Here is a 19,091-nt window from a genome sequence, read left to right as displayed (position 1 = left end):
GGACCTTCCTAAATCATATTTGGCCCCTTCGTGGATTACTGCCTTGTCGTGGCGAAGGGGCTTGAATAACTCCAAGAAGCTCTTAGCTATGCCGTGCAGGGCCACCCAAGACCGACAGGTCATAGCCGAGAGTTTAGACTAAATGTGATCCACCTGGAGAAGGAACTGGCAGACCACTCTAGTATTTTGCCAAGAAAACTCCATGGACATAAAAAGGAGAAGCTTTGAGAAGAAAGTGAGAATTTCCAAGGCATGCTCTGGTTCATGGGGTCATGGAGAGTCTAAACAGGAAGAAGAAGAAGAAGAAGAAGAAGAAGAAGAAGAAGAAGAAGAAGAAGAAGAAGAAGAAGAAGAAGAAGGAGGAGGAGGAGGAGGAGGAGGAGGAGGAGGAGGAGGAGGAGGAGGAGGAGGAGGAGGAGGAAGAAGAAGAAGAAGAAGAAGAAGAAGAAGAAGAAGAAGAAGAAGAAGAAGAAGAAGAAGGAAGAAGGAGGAGGAGGAGGAGGAGGAGGAGGAGGAGGAGGAGGGGGAGGAGGTCGTCATATTTGGGCACTCTGTTGACATGGAGAAAATTTCCATTGTTTTTTGTCTCCTATACTTTAACATGGGTATTTGAACATTTAGATTCATAAAACAATCCAGCCTGAAGACTGAGTGGATAATATCAGATTAAGAAACTGATTTAAAAAAATTAAAAAGACATAAAACCACAGTTAAAATAAGTATGACACAATGAGTGCTAACATTTTCAGTCCATTGGCAGCAAAAAAAAACCAAAAACCCTGAATCTATAAAGCCTGTCCAAATTAAAAGAACTTGCAAAGACTCAATAAGAAACTCCTCTGATTTAAGTTTTGCTGTGAACATTTTCCAGCAGCTAGAAAAATCAAATCAAGATTTTAGAATTATCAGCCAAAATGGAATTTAGCACTTATTCAAGCCATAACACATTTTCCTCCATGATCGGCAGCTGAGATATATAACCAAGAATTGTATTCTCATGACTAAGTTCTCGCTGCTGCCATTTTCTGAAAAGAGGTTAATGGACCAGCCTCGTGCCATGTTTTTAAAAAAATACACGGTGTAATTATAGATACAGATTGTGGCGCTGTATGTCCTTCGTGGAGCATTCTGGCGCTGCAAAGATGCATCCCAATATCTGTCTGCACAATCATGATTTCTTTCATTTTGTTTATCATGCTTGGACATGGCCAAATCTCTGGTGCAGAGATGGGGAACCTCAGGGGACTAAATGTGGGGGCCCCAGCCATCTCTATCTGACCCTCAGGGCTCTCCCCACACGCTCCCTGCAGGCCCCCATTCCTCACTGTCCCTGCCTTTTCTGCTCCATGAGTATTTTCACTTGCCTGGAATGTGCCTTTGAATACTGATCTTGCTTCTTGTTTGCCTGGATTGAGGATTGAGAAGGATGTATGAGCATACGTACGACTCAGCTACATTAGAAAAAAGCACTATAAATGTGTTATAACACTATGACACCAGATAGTGCTGTAGTGTTCGATCCTTCGGCAATGCGATTTTGCATTATGAGCTTTACAAAGTGTTTTCCTGAAACGTGGTTTTTTTATGTGTATAGATCCAGCCGTAGATTCACCTATTACATTAATGTAAAATTCACACCAGTTGTTCCACCCACTTTTGCCCCTGACCTCTGGCACTACTGGTATGTCACTACTGGCCCCCTGAATGTAGTCCAACCTGAAAATGGGTCCCCAGCCCTTCTCTAGGGGAGGCCTTACTCCCTGGCTGACCTGACTTGGGGTAACAATTAAAATTAGAGGATAAATCCTGCTGGTTCAGACCAAAGGTTTATCTCAGGTGTGGGGAACCTTTGGCCCTCAATCTGTTGCTGAGCTACAACTCCCATCAACCCCAGCAAGCATGGCCAATGACTAGGAACGATGGGAGTGTGGGAATGTTTAGGGATGCAGGGGAGGATATATTGTCTAAGATATCCTATCCCAACTTGTTGTTACAAGTTCAACAAAATCAGCAGAGTTAACATTCCCCCCTTTTTTTTAAACACACACACAGCAGATAGCTTGCTCAGACTCGTTAGAGTCTCTGTAAATATTTCCTGGTATTTCCCCCTTTTAATCCCTCCTAAAATAAGACGCTATGCAGTCTTCTGTAAAGTATAAAACGTTTACTCACAAGTAATCATCTGTTCACATAAAGGTTCCCAGAAGGCAGACTTAAAAGGTTAGAACATAGTTTAAATGTGGTGACTATCTCCTTATGAGAAAGCCCCCCTTTTCTTCTCTTGGCCTGGAGCCAAGGGTGCATTTTTATGTGCTGTTATTAAGATGGCATCAATAGAGACAAGAGAGACAAGATGGTCTCCAGCCTATGGTTCTGGTTCTTTCTACTTCAGGAGAGGCCATGCCCATCTCAAGTTACACATAGGAAGTTTCGTCTCAATCCTGGAAAGCGGGAAGTTCCGGCTGGAGGACTGAGACAACCTTCATATCTTCTCTAGCAATGTTGTGTTTGACTGCACCTGATTCTTACATCCCACAGGGAGGTGTAGTTCAACAATAGCTGGAGGGCTGGAGGTTCTCCGCACCTGGTTTATCTAGCCCATCATCCCATTTTCTAGCCCATCATCCCAACCAGGTGCCTATGGGAAGCCTTCAAGCTGGAGATAAAGGCAATAGTCCTCTCCTGCTGCTGTCCCCCAGTATGTGATATTCGAAGGACTAGTAGCCATTGAAAAGCCCTGTTTTAAAGCTGCTCAAGTTACCACATCTTTGAATAGCAAGCACCATGGTTTAACTGTGTGCAGTGTGAAGAAGTATTTTATTTTGTCTGTCCCAAATCTTCCACCCTTCTGTTCAAGAGGAATAGGGTTAGGAGGGCTGGGAGACAATGGAAGAGTGTGCCTTCAGGGGTGAAGTCAAACCGTTTGAGAGCTGCAGTGCCTGTGGGTGTGGAGACCAATACAAGTGAGACATGTTTTGTTGCAGCTGGGGCAGATGAAGGCGTCTGGTTGTGCTGTTGCAGATGCACCGTGGCGCTTCTTCTTTTTTCCCTCAGGCATTATGAGAGGGGGAGGCAAACACCCCTCTTGCCTCACTGATGTTCTGACCACTTCGGGTTAAGAGGTAGAAATGAGCCATATGACCAGGTAGGAACAGCTGCTTGAGTGTTAACGAAGATTTGGAAAGCTTCTGCCACAGCTTTTTCATGCATTACCATTATCAAAGTTCAGACAAAAGTAGGACTGAGAAGAGGGGGGGAAATCTCAGGCATAGAGTTTATAAGTGTTAATGTTCAACTGAAGGAAGAGGGAATTTATATGGCCTTCAGAATTGCAGGAGGAAAATGAAGTTTGCAGCAGAATGGGAAATGCAAGAACAATGTCAGCTTTTTGCAATACCTGCCCTGTGACATTATTTGACCAGGAAGTCCTCAAGTACTTGGCTCAGTAAATAATCCCTTGTTTACATTTCGTAAAAGAGGAAAACACCACATCCTTCTCAGAACAAAGGAGGCACAGAGCAGGAGGAAGATAATTCAGGTTCAAACACCAGAACTCTCCAGACCAGTCTTTCCCAACTTTGCACCCTCCAATGTTTTGGACTACAATTCCTATCATCTCTTCCCATTGGACCATGCTAGCTGATGCTGATGGGAGTTGTAGTCCACAGCATTTGGCAGGCCACAGATTTCCCACCATTGATAGAGAAAAGTGATCTGAGTAAACGTGAGCAAGGCATGCTCATCACTTTAATACCTACAAAAATACTGGTGACTTATGTTGTAAGGGTTTAAACACACTCACTCGTTCATTCATAACCCCCCTAAGTATTAACTTCTACTTTTAGCTTTTCTTTTCTTTTCCTTTTTTGAATGGGAAGGGAGAACATTTGCTTTTCACACACAACTCAGCATCCAGTTGTATCCAGGGTCAAGATATATTTATTCATACAGGTGTCAGATGACAAGTTAAACAATCTGTTGCTTCTGTACTGTACAAAACATGGCTCCCTTGAGAAATAAAAGATACGAAGAAAAGATCAGAAAGCTCTTGAAAGAACAGTTGAGAAAACAGAAAGCTTCTTGAAGGAACAAAATAAAAAGTATAGCCAACATCTCATTATTTTATTCTTGTAAATCTCCCATACTTCCTGGAAAAAACAGGAGGATTCCAATATTCCGAAAGAAGAATGCAGATTGTATATTTACTGTTTAGTTTTACATAAGAGTGGGTTTTCAAATTGTAGGTGTGTTTACTGCTAGGGACGCGGGTGGCACTGTGGTATAAATCACTGAGCCTTGGGCTTGCCAATCGGAAGGTCGGCGGTTCAAATCCCTGCAACAGGGTGAGCTCCCATTGCTCGGTCCCAGTTCCTGCCAACCTAGCAGTTCGAAAGCACGTCAAAGTGCAAGTAGATAAATAGGTACCGCTCCGGCGGGAAGGTAAATGGCGTTTCCGTGCACTGCTGTGGTTTCACCAGAAGTGGCTTAGTCATGCTGGCCATATTTGCAAGTGAGTAGGAGGAGCACCTGCTAGTGCCTTGGCTGCCACATCCTGTGCGAGTTGTAACCACCAGGCAGTTTTCCAGAAATGCCCATTTACTCCTCGGTAATGCATTCTCTACTAGGTTGCCACAACGTGATGTTGTCTGGGTCTGACGAGAGAAATGATACGAGAATCAATATGTGCTGCGTATATGTACAGATCATGTATGACAAGATGCAGTTATATGCCCCACAAAAGACTAATTTAATAGAGTCTGTGCAATTAAGAATGAGAAGCCTATCCAAGACGCAAAGCCTCCGAAAGTGGAGGCCACAGCACAGTGGGAGAGCAGATTTTGCAAGCAAGTGCAGGGTTCAAACATCAGCTTCTCCAGCTAAGGGGGGTGGGGTGCGAATCCAGCTGCAGGACTGGGGAAAGCATCTTTGCCAGAGAACTGCTGCTGGAGTATACAAGCACAGGTCTGCTTCAGGCAAGTCAGCTTAATGTGTTCTTTGAAAACCTTGAAATAAATTCCATGCCATCTCCCAAGGTACCAAGCATGCTATGTGCAGGAGCCTCTTAAAAGCCCAATTGTTAAGGGAAGCGAACTAACAATACTGCTTGCCTCCTTCAGTACTGCAGAAGGAGCCACAAAGACTATCATGGGGATAACAGCTGCAGTTCTTTTCCCTTGCATAGGACAACTAACATTGCAAATATCCAAGGATATTTGGTCTGACCAGTTTCTGATACTTATCTTGGTCACTTAAAAAAAAAAAATCATCCCAGAGTTTCTCCCTCGGGGGCAATGCTCTAGTTTCAGCTTTTCATTTCAGCTGGAAATTCCAGGGTTTTTAAATGACCAGGCCAAGTGACTCCCAGTATAGCATGACTTGGAAAGTTTATATTTGCTTTGGCTGGACTCTCGCCCCTTAACAGCAGCCAAGGCTCTCCTAGTCAAGTGCATACTTTAACATTCTCACCATATAAATGAAATGTATTTTGCATTGTCTAACAAAGCAAACAAAAGGAGATGCCTTTCTCCTTTAACCTCTGGAGCCACCCAGTAAGCCACCAGGAAGACGGAAGTCAGATAGTTGGCAAACTTAATGCAAGTGGGTGTTGAACTGTATTTGAGCCCAGATGATCGTTTGATGCAGATACAGCCAAGGAGAGAGCACTTATGGTGTGCATGATGGAGTGCTGTGATGAAAGTTTAGGCTTAGAATGGGAAGGAACCTCAAAGGTAATCTTGTACAACCCTGTTGATGCAAGAAATCCTGCACTATGACATCTCTGACAGATGGTCACACAACTTCTCCTTATCTATTATGTTTTCATCTTTCAATTTTTTTTATTGATTTTCCACATTTATAACAAATATAACATGTAAAAAACACAAAACAAAACATCTTACAACACTAAAAGAAAAGTCATTACTTCTAGAATCCAAGTTAACTTTCATTGTAGTCTGACTTCCTTGATTCCCCCCTAACTGAATTTCATTGTAACACCTTCGTAACAGTTCTCCAAAATCCTCTTTCTAATACAACTCCAAAAACTCCAACATCTTCATCTGCCATTCTTCTACCGTTGGTATTTCTTGGGATTTCCAATTTTTTGCTAATAGCAGTCTTGCCGCAGTTGTGGCATACAAAAATAATCTAACATCTTTTAGGGCAATTCCAATCCTATTATTCCAAGTAAAAAGGCTTCTGGTTTCTTAACAAATGTATTTTTCAACATTTTTTCCAACTCATTAGAAATCTTTTCCCAGAAGTCCTTAACCTTAGGACACATCCACCACATATGATAAAAGGTGCCTTCTTTTTCTTTCTCCTTATCTATTATGGCAAACCCACCCCAGTATATTCCACTGTTGAGCAGCTTGCACTATCAGGAAGTTTCTCCAAAGGCTGAAATCTCCTTTCTTGTCCTTTGAACTTCACTTTCCCCTGGCAGACCGAGAAGGAATGTCTAGTAATTAATCTGTTAGACCTGCAGGCATTGGTTATCTCTGCTTAAGACAGGAGAGGACCACTCTTCATAGGTTCAGATTCCTGAATAGGGATGTTGTCTGCTGGGTCTCCTGCTGCTGTAGCTCCCAAAGTAATGGGGACTTCCATATAATACAGGGATAGTCCACATGGTGCCCTCCAGGTGGACTAGAATTCCCATCAGCCTCAGCCACCATGGTCAGGGATGATGGATGTTGTAGCTCACAACATCTCAAAGGCATCATGTTGGCTAACGTCAAGTCATCAATTTAGAATACAGTACTTGGCTCCATGCACTATTCTCCATGAAAAAAAGAAATCATCACATGGATGTGTCATTGTCAAAGAGCGAGCCAGAAGTAAATCACACCATTCAAAGCTTGAGTTAACTCTTTATTAGCAAAATCACCATCTTCACAGACTTGATGCAGTGCCAGGCCCAATGAGCACAGCAGCTCATCCCTGGTAGGTCTGGACCCATGAATCAGTTGCCAAGACTGAAAGTCCCCACCTCCCCACAGCCATCTAAGTTCCCCCCTCTCCAGGGCTTTTTCCAAGCAGAGGAGACTTTGCCTGTGTGCAGCCAACCTCTCCCTTGGTGGTTTCCCAGCTGGTTCCTCCCACCATTCCGCTATGCCCAACCAGTCCATGGCATGAATTTAGAGACTGGGCACTTTCAAAGTAGCTGATCCAGTTTTCTGGGATCCCAAGAATCTTGAAGTAGTAACTTGTGTGCAGTGCACATGTGAACTATAGCTATAGTCCACCGTGGTTTGCAGAAGAATAACCAAGGTATTCTAAGCACAAGTGTAATTCAGTTTTTGGCAGTGTTGTGACTTCCCCAAGGAGTTTCCCCAACCCAGCTTACATTCCTGTAAACTTTACAAGTACTTTCCTTTAACCACCCAAATCTGAACAAGCCATTCTACTGCACAGGGAAGGGAATGTGTTACAGCCAAAACCATAAACAAAACAGGTTCAGATTCTTGTTTTGACATGACCTGCAAATGCATTTCCATCATGAGAGCAGAGCTAATATACTGTGTGCCCATGTAACAAAAGTACCCTACACCGTTTACCTTTCCGCCACAGCGGTACCTATTTATCTACTTGCACTGGTGTGCTTTCAAACTGTTAGGTTGGCAGAAGCTGGGACAGAGCAGCGGGAGCTTATCCCATCGCGCAGATTCGAACTGCCCACCTTCCGATCAGCAAGCCCAAGAGGCTCAGTGGTTTAGACCACAGCGCAACCCACGTCCTCTATTCAATTTCCACTATCTGAATACTGAATACACAGATTTCTGGACCATCTATGCACCTTTCCTGGGATTCCTCCATGCCACTGTGCCATTTGAAATATTAATCCAGTTGCGAGGCAAAAATTCCCTTCCTGCAGAAATGACCTAAGTCATGCTTTACCCTTTCCAGTTTACTTTGTTGCAAACCTTTATTTTGTTGCTTCACTGAAAAACTGTTAGTTACTGGACTTTAACAGGAGAGTGAATCATCTTGTCTCAAGATTCCTGCCAAGCTCAATTCTCTCTCTACCTAGTCACTCTCTCTTTGGGAGAATACTGGCATTTCCATTTTCACAAGGCTGTTGAGAAAGGTATTTGCCTAAGTAGTCTTTAATGCTGTTTAGCCAGTTTTAGAGATATTTTCTCTCTTTGACGTTTAAATGTCAATAAATCAATTTTCTTTTTAAGTGCACAGTGTGCATCTGACAGCACCTCCCAGAGGCCATGATTTAAACAAGGTATTATGAAAAGGGCTTTAATAAAAAGAGCACACAGCAGAAAATATGAGGCATTAAATATAAATAAATGACATTGTGTTGAAATCAATTTGCCTTGTAAATAACTCAAATTAAATGTGTGGACTGCGTTATTTTAAAATATATTCCCCCCCTAAAAGTGTTTACTAGGAATGTAGAAAACATCCTGTCATCCTTAACACATGCCTTTCTATAAAATGGATTGATTTTATGGATCTTGATGGTCTGTTGGCAGGTACTGCATTGTCAAAGCTTCACTCTTTGCTTTTGGTGAAATCGTACGGTTTCCACCTCTGAGCAAAATGCAACACCTTCTTCCTCTGGTCCTCAAAGTTTTCTCGCAGTCCCTTTCTCCACAGCCTGGGCTCCAAATCCAGCATGCCACCAATTATTTCCTTTTAAAGCAGGACAGACAGAGAAGAATATTACTGCTCTTAATTAACCTTGGAAACTCACACCTGTTCAAAACAAGGACTACAAAGTACAATTGGATTGGTTGGGGGGGGGTCATTCCAGCTCTGCATTTTAACAAGTGACTCACCCACATGTGCTCTATGCAAACTACTTCCTTTAAGGACTACGGGGGTGGAGTGGGAACAGGAGATTTAAACTGACAGCCACATCCCCTGCAAATCTACCCACAGCATTAGAGATTCTGTTTGTGGGGGGAAAGAAGATTAAGTTATTCCCTAAATCCATTATTGAGTCTCTCTCTCTCTCTCTGCTCACAATATTGATCCTGCTAAAAAAAATTAGTCCTTTACCTCCAGGCAAACATTTATTACAACTCTCGCTTTGAATGGTAAGATCTCAACATCATATAGAATGGCTAATTACACAACTCAAACCCTGAGATAACAAATGTTCTTCATCTCCCTGGGATGTTCTAAACTAGCACACAGTAATAAAACTGCCATGTATATTCAACTTTGCTAATGTACGCAGTGAGCTTCTCAGAATGGAGCGTGCAGGAGGGTCTCCCACATCAGCCCCTTTGAACAGGTGGCATAATAAATACCTTTCCAAAATAAAGGGGGAACTTGCGTTGATCTTCAACGACGTGAGCAAAGCCCCCTTGTAGGCCGAAGTCTACGGAGAAAAAAGGCAAACCTTTCGGAACCTAAAAAGACAGAGAGGCCATTCATTATTTCATGCAAAGGAAAGACAGTTCATGGGGCTGTCTTTTGAAGCTTAAAAAACTGACAACCAGCTCATTTAGACATATCTTGGAGGCTGATGAAGCAAAAATCAACACATACACACACAATTCTTAAACCCTGAACTGCAAGGAACTGAACTATGAAGGGCAGAAACATGTCAATAAGATGTCAGGGTCAGGAACTCATGGTTAAGTTCCCTCCTCACTAACTACAAACCTTGGCTACAGCTCGCGTTTGGAAAACACACCAAGGCACACTTTGGCTTAGGTCAGAGCCACAGAGCGTTGGAGTAAGAAGGAGTAAGAAGGAGCAAAACGGCTGCATGATCTTCCCCCAGGAGACAGCAAGTTTGTCTTGCTGTCCCAATAAGCCATAGTTTGGCTTACCACGATGTGCAAACTGGACACAAAAACAATGTCCCTTTACTACTAATAATAATACAGTCGGACCTCTTCTTACGTCCACCTCCGCTTGCGTCCATTTCGCCCAATATCCGCAGCAAACCCGGAAGTAACTGGTGGGTTTGTCACCATTCGTGCATGCATAGGAGTGGCGATCGCCGTTTGCACATGCGCAGAAGCGAGCAATCACCAACCGTGCCTGCGCACAACGGCGCCTCTCCCAGCAACCCATTTCTACCTCCGGACGGACCTCCGGAATGGATTATGGTCGCAGGTAGAGGTTCCACTGTACTTTATTATTTATACCCCGCCCATCTGGCTGGGTTTCCCCAGCCACTCTGGGCAGCTTCCAACAAAATATTAAAGATAAAATAAAACATCAAACATTAAAAACTTCCCTGAACAGGAATAATAATAATTTACTAACAATTCCTCATGCATTTTTATGGATTTTAAATATGCCGTCGTAGCGCACACAGTTTTCTTCTGCTGAGAAAAGGTCCAATTTAAAAAAGGATAAATGTAAACAAAAGAGTAGCAGTAAATAAAACTCTATACACTCAATCAATCAATTTCTTTATTCGACCGATAGTCAGAATTAAAACATTGCACAATAATTATAAACTATAACATCATAGGAGATACATAAGTAAGGTAGGGCCACAGAAATAGACCTCTCACAGATAACCCACATCAAAGCATTCAGTTATACGTTTCCGACACTTGAGTGCCAGGAAAAGAAATTTAGCCACTGACAAGGTTGTTTTCCCAGAAGACTTATTTAGCAGATATGCTGTCTGCTTTCCTCTTTGTCGGGAACTGAGCTGGGGTAAGTATGGAGTTATAAGATACTGTCTTAAATCGTTGTAGAAGGGACAGCTCAATAAAATGTGCTCTGTGGATTCTACCTCACCCAATGCACAGTGGCATAATCTCTGGTCATATGGAACTCCTCCATATCTTCCCTTCAGGACCGCCGAGTCAAGAACATTCAGCCTAGCCGCAGTAAATAGTCTGCGGTATTCCACGTAGTGGATATCCGCCAGGTAGCGAGCTGGAGCAGCCCGATACAACTGCTCCCCCAGAAACAACCCAGGTTTCACACGGGCTATGTCCTCCTGTCTGGCAATATCCCTTAATCTTTGCGCGATCACCGCCTTTGCGTGGCTATACGTCATGGACTCTATATAAAGGGAGGACAACCCACACTTCTGCACTTCCTCCACTATCTCCCCTTCCCATGGAGATTTAAAGTTATCCCTCAGAATCAAGGGGGCCAAACCCACCGGTCGGAAACAGAGCTTGAGCCATAGCCATAGCTTCGCTTTCAGGGCCACATACCTAAAGGCTTGGCAACCGGTTTCCAATCTCATGATCGCGCCTGCCACGGAGGGGGGGATCCTGAGTATGGCCCTGAGGAATTGGGTTTGGATAGATTCCAATTTTTCAAAATCCCTACGTGAGCCCAAGGCAATGCCCACCAGCAGAAGAGGGAGGACTTTCATTTTAAAGAGACGTAAGGCAACATTGACAGTTTGTGCCTGTTTCTTGGAGTACAGGGTTCTAATCACCAGGGCTGCTTTGGATGCGTTTGAGGCTATGTATTCTCTGTGCGCCAGGAAGGACCTATTTGATCTTACAACCTGACCCAGGTACTTGAAGCAACTGACCTGCTCTAAAGGAATACCATTAATTGACCATAAATTAGGTTTTGGTCGAGCAGCAAAGACCATTATTTTGGTCTTGGCATAATTTAATTGGAGCTCGTGTTGGGTCTCATATTCATGAAGAGCTCGAAGCATCCTCCTTAATCCGATGGGGGAGGTAGCTAATAGGGCGGCATCGTCCGCATACAGTAGGACATTTAAGGCTCGTCCTGCCAGTTTTGGTGGATGGAAATCAGCATTTGCCATATGCTCCACTAGCGAATTAATATAGAAGTTAAACAGAGCAGGGGCAAGCAAACAGCCCTGTCTTACCCCCCTAGTGGTGGCAACCGGATTGGAGACTAGCCCCTTACTATCTATCCTAATCCTCAAGAGGGTATTTGTATGCAAATTAATAATCAGCAAGAGAAGGCGGCGGTCGATAGATGTCGCTGCCAATTTTGTCCATAGCTGGTTCCTGGGAATTAGATCAAAGGCCTGCTTAAAGTCTATAAAGGCGACGTGGAGGGCTTTTAGGCCATTGCCAGCGTACTTGGTGGCCAAGTGATTTAGGATTAAGATTTGGTCTGTTGTTGATCTTCCGGGGCGGAAACCCGCCTGCTCCTCTGCGATGATATTGTTGCTTTCCATCCAGGTCGTTAATTTGTTAAGTAGAAATCTTGAATAGATCTTCCCAATAACATTTAGCAGGCTAATTGGTCTAAAATTGGCCGGGTCTGTGCGCGGCCCTTTCTTATGAATTAACACAATCAGTGCAGAGTTCCAGCTTGGAGGAAATTGTGCTGTTTTGTTTATATAAGTAAAAAGAGCTGCTAGGGGTGGACACCACCAATCCTTATTGGCTTTAATAACATCTATGGAAATAAGATCGTCTCCGGGTGCCTTGCCCGCCTCAAATTGGCCTATAAGTGTTTCCACTTCAGAGCAGGTAACAGGATCCCACTCTGGCAAGGGGGCCAAATCTAACCTTACTCCGCTGGCTGCGTGAGCTGCATATAAAACGGAGAAGAAGCTTTCCCAGGTGTCAGCTGAAATTTGGGGTTCTATCCTTGACAACGGTCTACCCAGGTATCTGGAAATTTGGTGCCAAAAGGAGGAGGGATTTCTATTTTCTGCAGCTTTTAGAAGGTTCTTCCAATCATTTCTTTCTGCCGCAAGCTTCTTTTCCTTTAATAGTGCTTTATGCCTTCTCTTGAGGTTCATAAGGTGACTGCTAGGTGCAGAATCATTTGATGCCCTATATGCCAAGAATTCATTATATAGGTTGTTCTTGAAGTGCCTACATTCCTCATCAAACCACTTTTTATGAGAGAAATGGTTACTATTCATTACCGGGGTCTTAGCCAACGAAGGTTTTAGGAGTTCTACTAAATTGTCATATATTGGCAGTGGCTCAACTGCCTGGATAAGGGAGTCCCTTGTCTCTTGCAGTTGGTCAGACCAAAGGAGTTCATTTATCCGTTGAGCCATATTGTCGGTCCATTTTAAGGCAGTGGGCCTCATCTGAAGCTGGTTATTTGTAATAGGCACACAGGAATAGGTAGCCAATTCTCCATCCAAGGTCAGAGAAAGTTCTAATGGCAAATGGTCACTTTCCAGCCTTGTTACCACCCTAAAGTTGGAAATTTTGGGAATTAGGTCTGCTGATGTCCAAATAAAGTCTATGGTAGAGGCTCGGGAGCCTGACCAGAAAGTAAATTCGGCAGGGTAATCAGAACTGAGAGCTCCGTTTAAAAGGTGAAAATTAAGAGAACTCTATACACTAGAATTCCCTCTGGGGAAGCATCAAGTGATTATGACCCTTCTTACTCTGAAAATGTGAATACGGTCCACACTGTCACTGAAAAGGACACGTGGAGACTAATTTTGGGAGGCAATGAACCATCAGATGCCCTGAATAAGGACCAGGAAATAGGCAGAAAACCGGGAGCAACAAGATAAACAGTACGATTCCCATCATCCCTGACCACTGGTCCTGTTAGCTAAGGATGATGGGAATTGTAGTCCCAAACATCTGGAGGGCAGGAGTTTGCCTATGCCTGAACTACAACTTCCAGCAGCCTTTCTGCACGACAAACTATATTCAGCAGCCGTCCTTGTGAAAAGAAGTCTACAGATTTCAGAGCTTTGCCTCTTGCCCCAGCCCTTGAGAAGGATATAAACCATCTTGTTGATTGGAAAGGAGGCTGCATTGACGCCAAGCAAAGACAACCATTTCCGTAAGCCATTGTTACATAAGGGCAGGCTATGCAGTGTGATCCTATACACGCTTATTCCAAAGTAATTCCTGCTGAGACAGCGGGGCTTATACCCTAGCAAGTGTGTTTAGGATTGCTGCCCTAGACATTCTGATACTTGAGTCGAAACATTAATACGAAACCCTCAGCCATGACAGCTAGTGCCTTGAAAAACCAGGAGTAATATTTAAAAGGTTTGCGTTACTGGCGTCAATTTATCCATTTTAACTTTCAGAACTCCAGCAGAAGATCTTTGTATTAACACCACTGCAACAGTATTTGACTCGTGAACTAAAACCTCACGTCTTACATAAACTGTACTTTAACTGTTCTGTGTCTTTTAAAACCTGCATCTTTTAAAACTTTTTTTTTTTTAAATGAGAACAAAAAATAACAACTGGCCACATGTTATAAGGGACAAGCTTCAATACATACCGACTTGCGAACATCTTTTGAAGATAGATCAATCAGCTTTTTATTCATGGACCATTCTTCATCAGACTCCATTATGGCTTTCTGAAAAAATATTGCAACAACATATGAAACACTTTCAGAATGACACCATATGCCATAAAGTAGAACTTGATTTGTAATAAATAAATAAAAAGCAGTTAGAATACTGCATAATTTCAAGAACGAATATTAATTTTATAATGCCAGAAACTAACTTCGTGACATTTCTCCAATTTGTAGAATTCAATTTACATGCATTAATGCACAATGAAGACTGATTTTATACTAATGTTATTCAGTGCCTTTCACTTTTTATAGCTTCACAACTGCGGTCTAACTTGGGCCTGATACAATTACCTTGAAATGAGAATTTTCAGTTTGCCAAATTAAAAAGGCCACAGGAATTAATTAAGTTATATTGGCTCTTTTTTGTACATAAGAAAAACCAAAGGTAAAGGTCATGATTTTGTTGCCAATGTTAATTAAAATCTAGCATACATATATTTTAAGTTGCTACTGCCACAAAACGCTATCTTAAATAGTTCCAAGTCTAAACCATGTTCAGATACTCAGCAGAGCTTGTATGTTAAGAGTGCTGCCCTATACTCCTCTAGATGCAGTGAAATAATGGAAGCTGCCTTGTATTGAGTCAGCTTATTGCTATATCCAGCTCAAAACGGTCTACACTGACTGGTATCAGCTCTCCAGGATTCCAGGCAGGATCAATTCCCAGGAGATGCCAAGATTGAGCATGGGATCTTCTGGATGCAAAACACCTGTTCTACCACTCGGACATGGCCCTTCCCTCTTCCCTCTTTTCTGCCTGCCTTGTTCTGCTGCAAGCGGAAGAGCAAAGGAGATCCCATGTTGACTGCTCACTTTAATTGTTGAGGAGAAAACCTATTAGACTGAGGCCCAGCCTCATTATACCCATATAGAGCTGTGAGCAGAAGCTGCATCCAAAACAGCCCTGTTGAAAACAATCTTGTCAGGTTAACAGCACAGCTCCTCAGCCATTTGAAGGGGGAAAAAATAAAACACACACACAGAGAGAGAGAGAGAGAGAGAGAGAGAGAGAGAGAGAGTGTAACTACACATCCAGCACATACAGATCACTTACATTGGCAACTTCTATCCTTGCCTCTGGAGCAGCGGCGAATTAGACACATTTAGTGCCTGTGTTTATTAAGCACTTAAAATGGCAGACGGTGTCAGAGACAGCATGTACACAGATGGTTATTATTAATGTAATTTATAAACTACCCTTCACTTGAAGTTCACAAATGATCTAAGGGCAGAATGTGCTCAGCCCCCGTTACTTAAAGCAAACTGCCCAAACCATCTGAAAATACCTTTGTCTTTTTGACCAGAACTTCTTTTCCTTCATGTTCATCTTTGGGCAGGAGATGCTTTATCGCATCCATATAAATGCCCTCAAAAGTATGCCTGGTTTTGCACCTGTCAGTTACTGAATTCAGGCAGATTCATGAAAGAATTAGCTCCTGGCTCCCATGGAGGAACTGCCACTGAGACAGGGCGTAAGTAAGGAGCAAAGCATGCTTTGTGTTCGTTCGGCTCCCTCAGCTCCGATATTTTTAGTGTGGGGTGTTCGGTAGGGAGTTTGTGCAGTTGGAAAATCTGGTTTTTAAAAAACCCTGGCCTGTTCATGCTGCCAACTCAGGGGCCATAGTGAGCTATCCAATCTGCACAGCAGGATTAATTTGATACAACAATACCTGTTTCCTTCAGAAGCCTATTTTCTGTACTTCCAGTTTTGCTCAAACAAATAGTTTGGGAAACCTGAAGAGGTGAAATAAATTTCACTTGAAGAAGGGGAGTTAAGATAATCTGATGTATTTTAGGGAATCTATTTACTTTCTTCAGCTTCACACAGCCAACTTTAGTTCAGTTAAAAAAAACAAAACTGCCAATTTAGTTCAGTTTAAAAAAACAAAAGTGGTATGATCAAAACGCAAAACTGAGGAAACTGGAGAGTTTGTAGATACCTTGAAGTAGATGGGAGCCATATCACCCACTTCCTTTGGGAGGGGGATGCATTCATATACCATGTGGTATCGCTTCTTTAAATTTAAGTTTGTCTCAAGGAAGACACAATCCAACTCTTGAGCTTCAAACATCTTCACCAAAGCTTTCCTGAATATCTGTAAAAAAGAGAGGGTGTGGAGTAAGAGGAGTCAAAATACATATAGTTTTCAATCACAGAAATGTTAGGCAACAGCTGCGGTTAAGTATCTGGCATTATTGAGAAGTCAAACTTTCATAGGTTAATGTCACATTGCATTCAAAATAAAATGAGCTCAACACTGGAACATGATGAGTAATTTTAAATATTTATACTACATGCATAATGGCAACTGTAGGTGTTGTTTTCTGTCAAATGAAAGGCGCACTGAAGTTCAAAAAATTGGAGGGCATCATAAATGGAGGCAGAAACCATGGGAGGCTTGAGAGTTTCATTTCCTCAAAAGTTAATACCTTGACTTGCATAGACTCCAAATGCCACCATCCTTCCACTCTTCCTTCCAATTACACAATTCATCAAAAAGTGACATTTTCATCAGGGATGATTGACCTTTAAGCCAGATACTAATATTTCCTTAAAGAAAAGCAATCTTGGGTCTCTCATCTCCATTGTGCAGAAGCTTACCCAACCTGTTACTGTAACAGACTTGACCTGTGTGTATACTCACTCATTTTCCTCTATAGGATAGAATGTCACAGCTGATCATGGAGTAGATCAGTTTCTATCTTGAGTGGTGCCTAGAAGCTGGCATGTTTTAAAACAAACAGATAAGGTAGAAATCACAGTCTAGATTTCCAATAAATGAGAGATGATTTTGGTACCCAAACCTGAAATGGTGTGACGGCATCCGGCAAGAGGAGGCAGGTGCCAAGAACTTGTTTCAAATTGAGCTCATATGAAATTATAACAAGTTGGAAACCACAAGCCTGACGTAACTTAAGCTGACTGAGCATTTGAAATGTGCCAGGGCCATAAATCACAGAATTCACATTTCATTTTACAACCTCATTATCTTCATGGGCCACACTGGAAATAAACTCCCTTGTGCTACATTTCCAAACAAAACTGCATATTTGCTTTTGATGTTTTGTCATTCTAAACATTCGTGGAAAAGACGTGAAAGCAATGGCATTCGTTTATCACAAGACCAAATGATGCACACCAATGCACACATCCATAAATCAAAAGAAATATGCTCTTCTTTCCCGGAGAAATCAAAGTTGTTGCCTAATTCACACATTTGACAATTGAAGATGGTTGCACAGCCCTCTCCCCTAAAAACTATAATGAACACATTATGGTGCTTTATACTAAGTGACTCTGACTGGTAAGAGTCCTCCAGGGTCGCCAAGAAAAATCTTTCATTTCACCTGCTTCAGTGGGGATGGGCAACCAAATGAGTTATCCAGCACATTCATGCAGCACCAGAAACCACCATGGCACATGGGAGAATGGGGTCCTCAATGGCACAGAAATACTAGCTTGTGGTCATCTTCTGGCATGCTAGGAATCCTGTGCTTCTGACCCTTGGTACTCCAGTAGAATAGCATAGACATTTATTGTCAGGGTCGAGCTTTTGCATCATTTTAAAAATGAGACTTTAGAGATACTAGGTCTTTCAGAGCCACAGGGTCAAGTTATGGAAACATTTCCCAAACTAGAATGGTATTTCCCAACTCTCTTGCCAAATAGCACTTGGTTCTGTCATGCAGTGGTGCACGTTTAAAACAATAGCTGGGGTGGGGACAAAGTTCATAGCACTTGTGAGGTCAAAGGAAGTTCTCTGCAAAATTTATTTAGAGAATATCTGAAGGAAGGGCACATGAAGTTCCCATCTCTGACTTTGCTTTACAGTTTACATTTCTCCCCGAAAAAGCACATCTGCCTCAAGATTGCTATGAAGCAGCCAAGCAAAGGCCGTGAAGGCAGGCTAACGGCTGTCAAGCAAAAATATTGGCACCAGGATGTCCGAGAAGCCATGACATTTAAATGCAAATTAAATTGAAACAACCCCCTGGCCAGCATTTTCAAGAATCACACTTCAGTAAGCAGAACTGTTCATTATCCTGTTCTAGTTGCGGAAACTAAGAATTAATTCAACAGCTGACACATTACTGCCTGTCACTTCCACTAGCACCCATTCTACCAATGATATTTTGGAGATTTTCAAAGCAAATTAAATGCGGAAATGCTCTTTTGCCGCTGCCGCCACTGCAGCTACTAAGGTAATTTAAAAAGCTTCAAGAAGGCAGTAAATCAGTGGTAGAGCACTTGCTTTGAGTGCACAAGGCTCTAGATTCAATACCTGGCATCTGAAGCTCTGGAGAGCTACTGCCAGTCAGCACTGAACTAAATGGACCAACAGTCTTACTAAAAAAATAAGGCAACTTACTAGGTGGTTGTCTCTAAACTTGTAAGCTTTTGATAAACAACCAAAATTTGCTTTTCAAATTCTAGTTGGTCTAAACAACATCTCCCCTTCCCTGTGCAATACATAATTAACTTGCTACATATATCTTTTTAAATAGAAGTGCCGTATCTTGACAAAATTTTATAGCCGGAAGATGCTGAGAGACACCTGTGCATTTTCACAACTAGGTAAGAGGTCCTCAAGCAGGATTGGTGCTGCAATCTTCCATTTTCCTTTATTCCTCCCATTTCCCTTGAGATCAGCACGCTTGTGCCAAGCATGGCCTATGGAGATACACTTGATCCTAAGCAAAATGCCCTCTCATTTTAAGCAATCAACTGAGCTTACGTCAAGATATTAACATGAGTTTTTATATCCCATAGTACAGGCGTGTCCAAAAGCCATTTTGGGGGCCTAATCCAGCCCGCCGGTCAATTTAATCCAGCCCCTGTAGCAGTATATGTT

General features: G+C 42.5%; 1 protein-coding gene across 1 annotated transcript in view; it reads right to left on the bottom strand.

Moving 5' to 3' along the window:
• Positions 1–6,860: 6,860 nt before the first annotated feature.
• CWF19L2 (CWF19 like cell cycle control factor 2) overlaps positions 6,861–19,091 on the bottom strand; it is a 72,051-nt gene continuing 59,820 nt past the window's right edge. Inside the window, exons 15-18 of the mRNA XM_083499376.1 lie at positions 16,179–16,334; positions 14,155–14,235; positions 9,273–9,374; positions 6,861–8,649 (exon numbers count right to left, since the gene is read on the bottom strand). Of these exons, the coding sequence (XP_083355502.1) occupies positions 8,509–8,649; positions 9,273–9,374; positions 14,155–14,235; positions 16,179–16,334 (480 nt within the window). The 3' untranslated portion in view covers positions 6,861–8,508. The remainder of the gene's footprint in view (positions 8,650–9,272; positions 9,375–14,154; positions 14,236–16,178; positions 16,335–19,091) is intronic.

The sequence above is a fragment of the Podarcis liolepis genome, assembly GCF_965112155.1.
Source record: "Podarcis liolepis genome assembly, chromosome: 4".
Classification (NCBI taxonomy): Eukaryota; Metazoa; Chordata; class Lepidosauria; order Squamata; family Lacertidae; genus Podarcis; species Podarcis liolepis.
The sequence above is the reverse complement of the archived record's forward strand: the minus strand, read 5'-3'. Positions and strand labels throughout refer to the sequence as shown.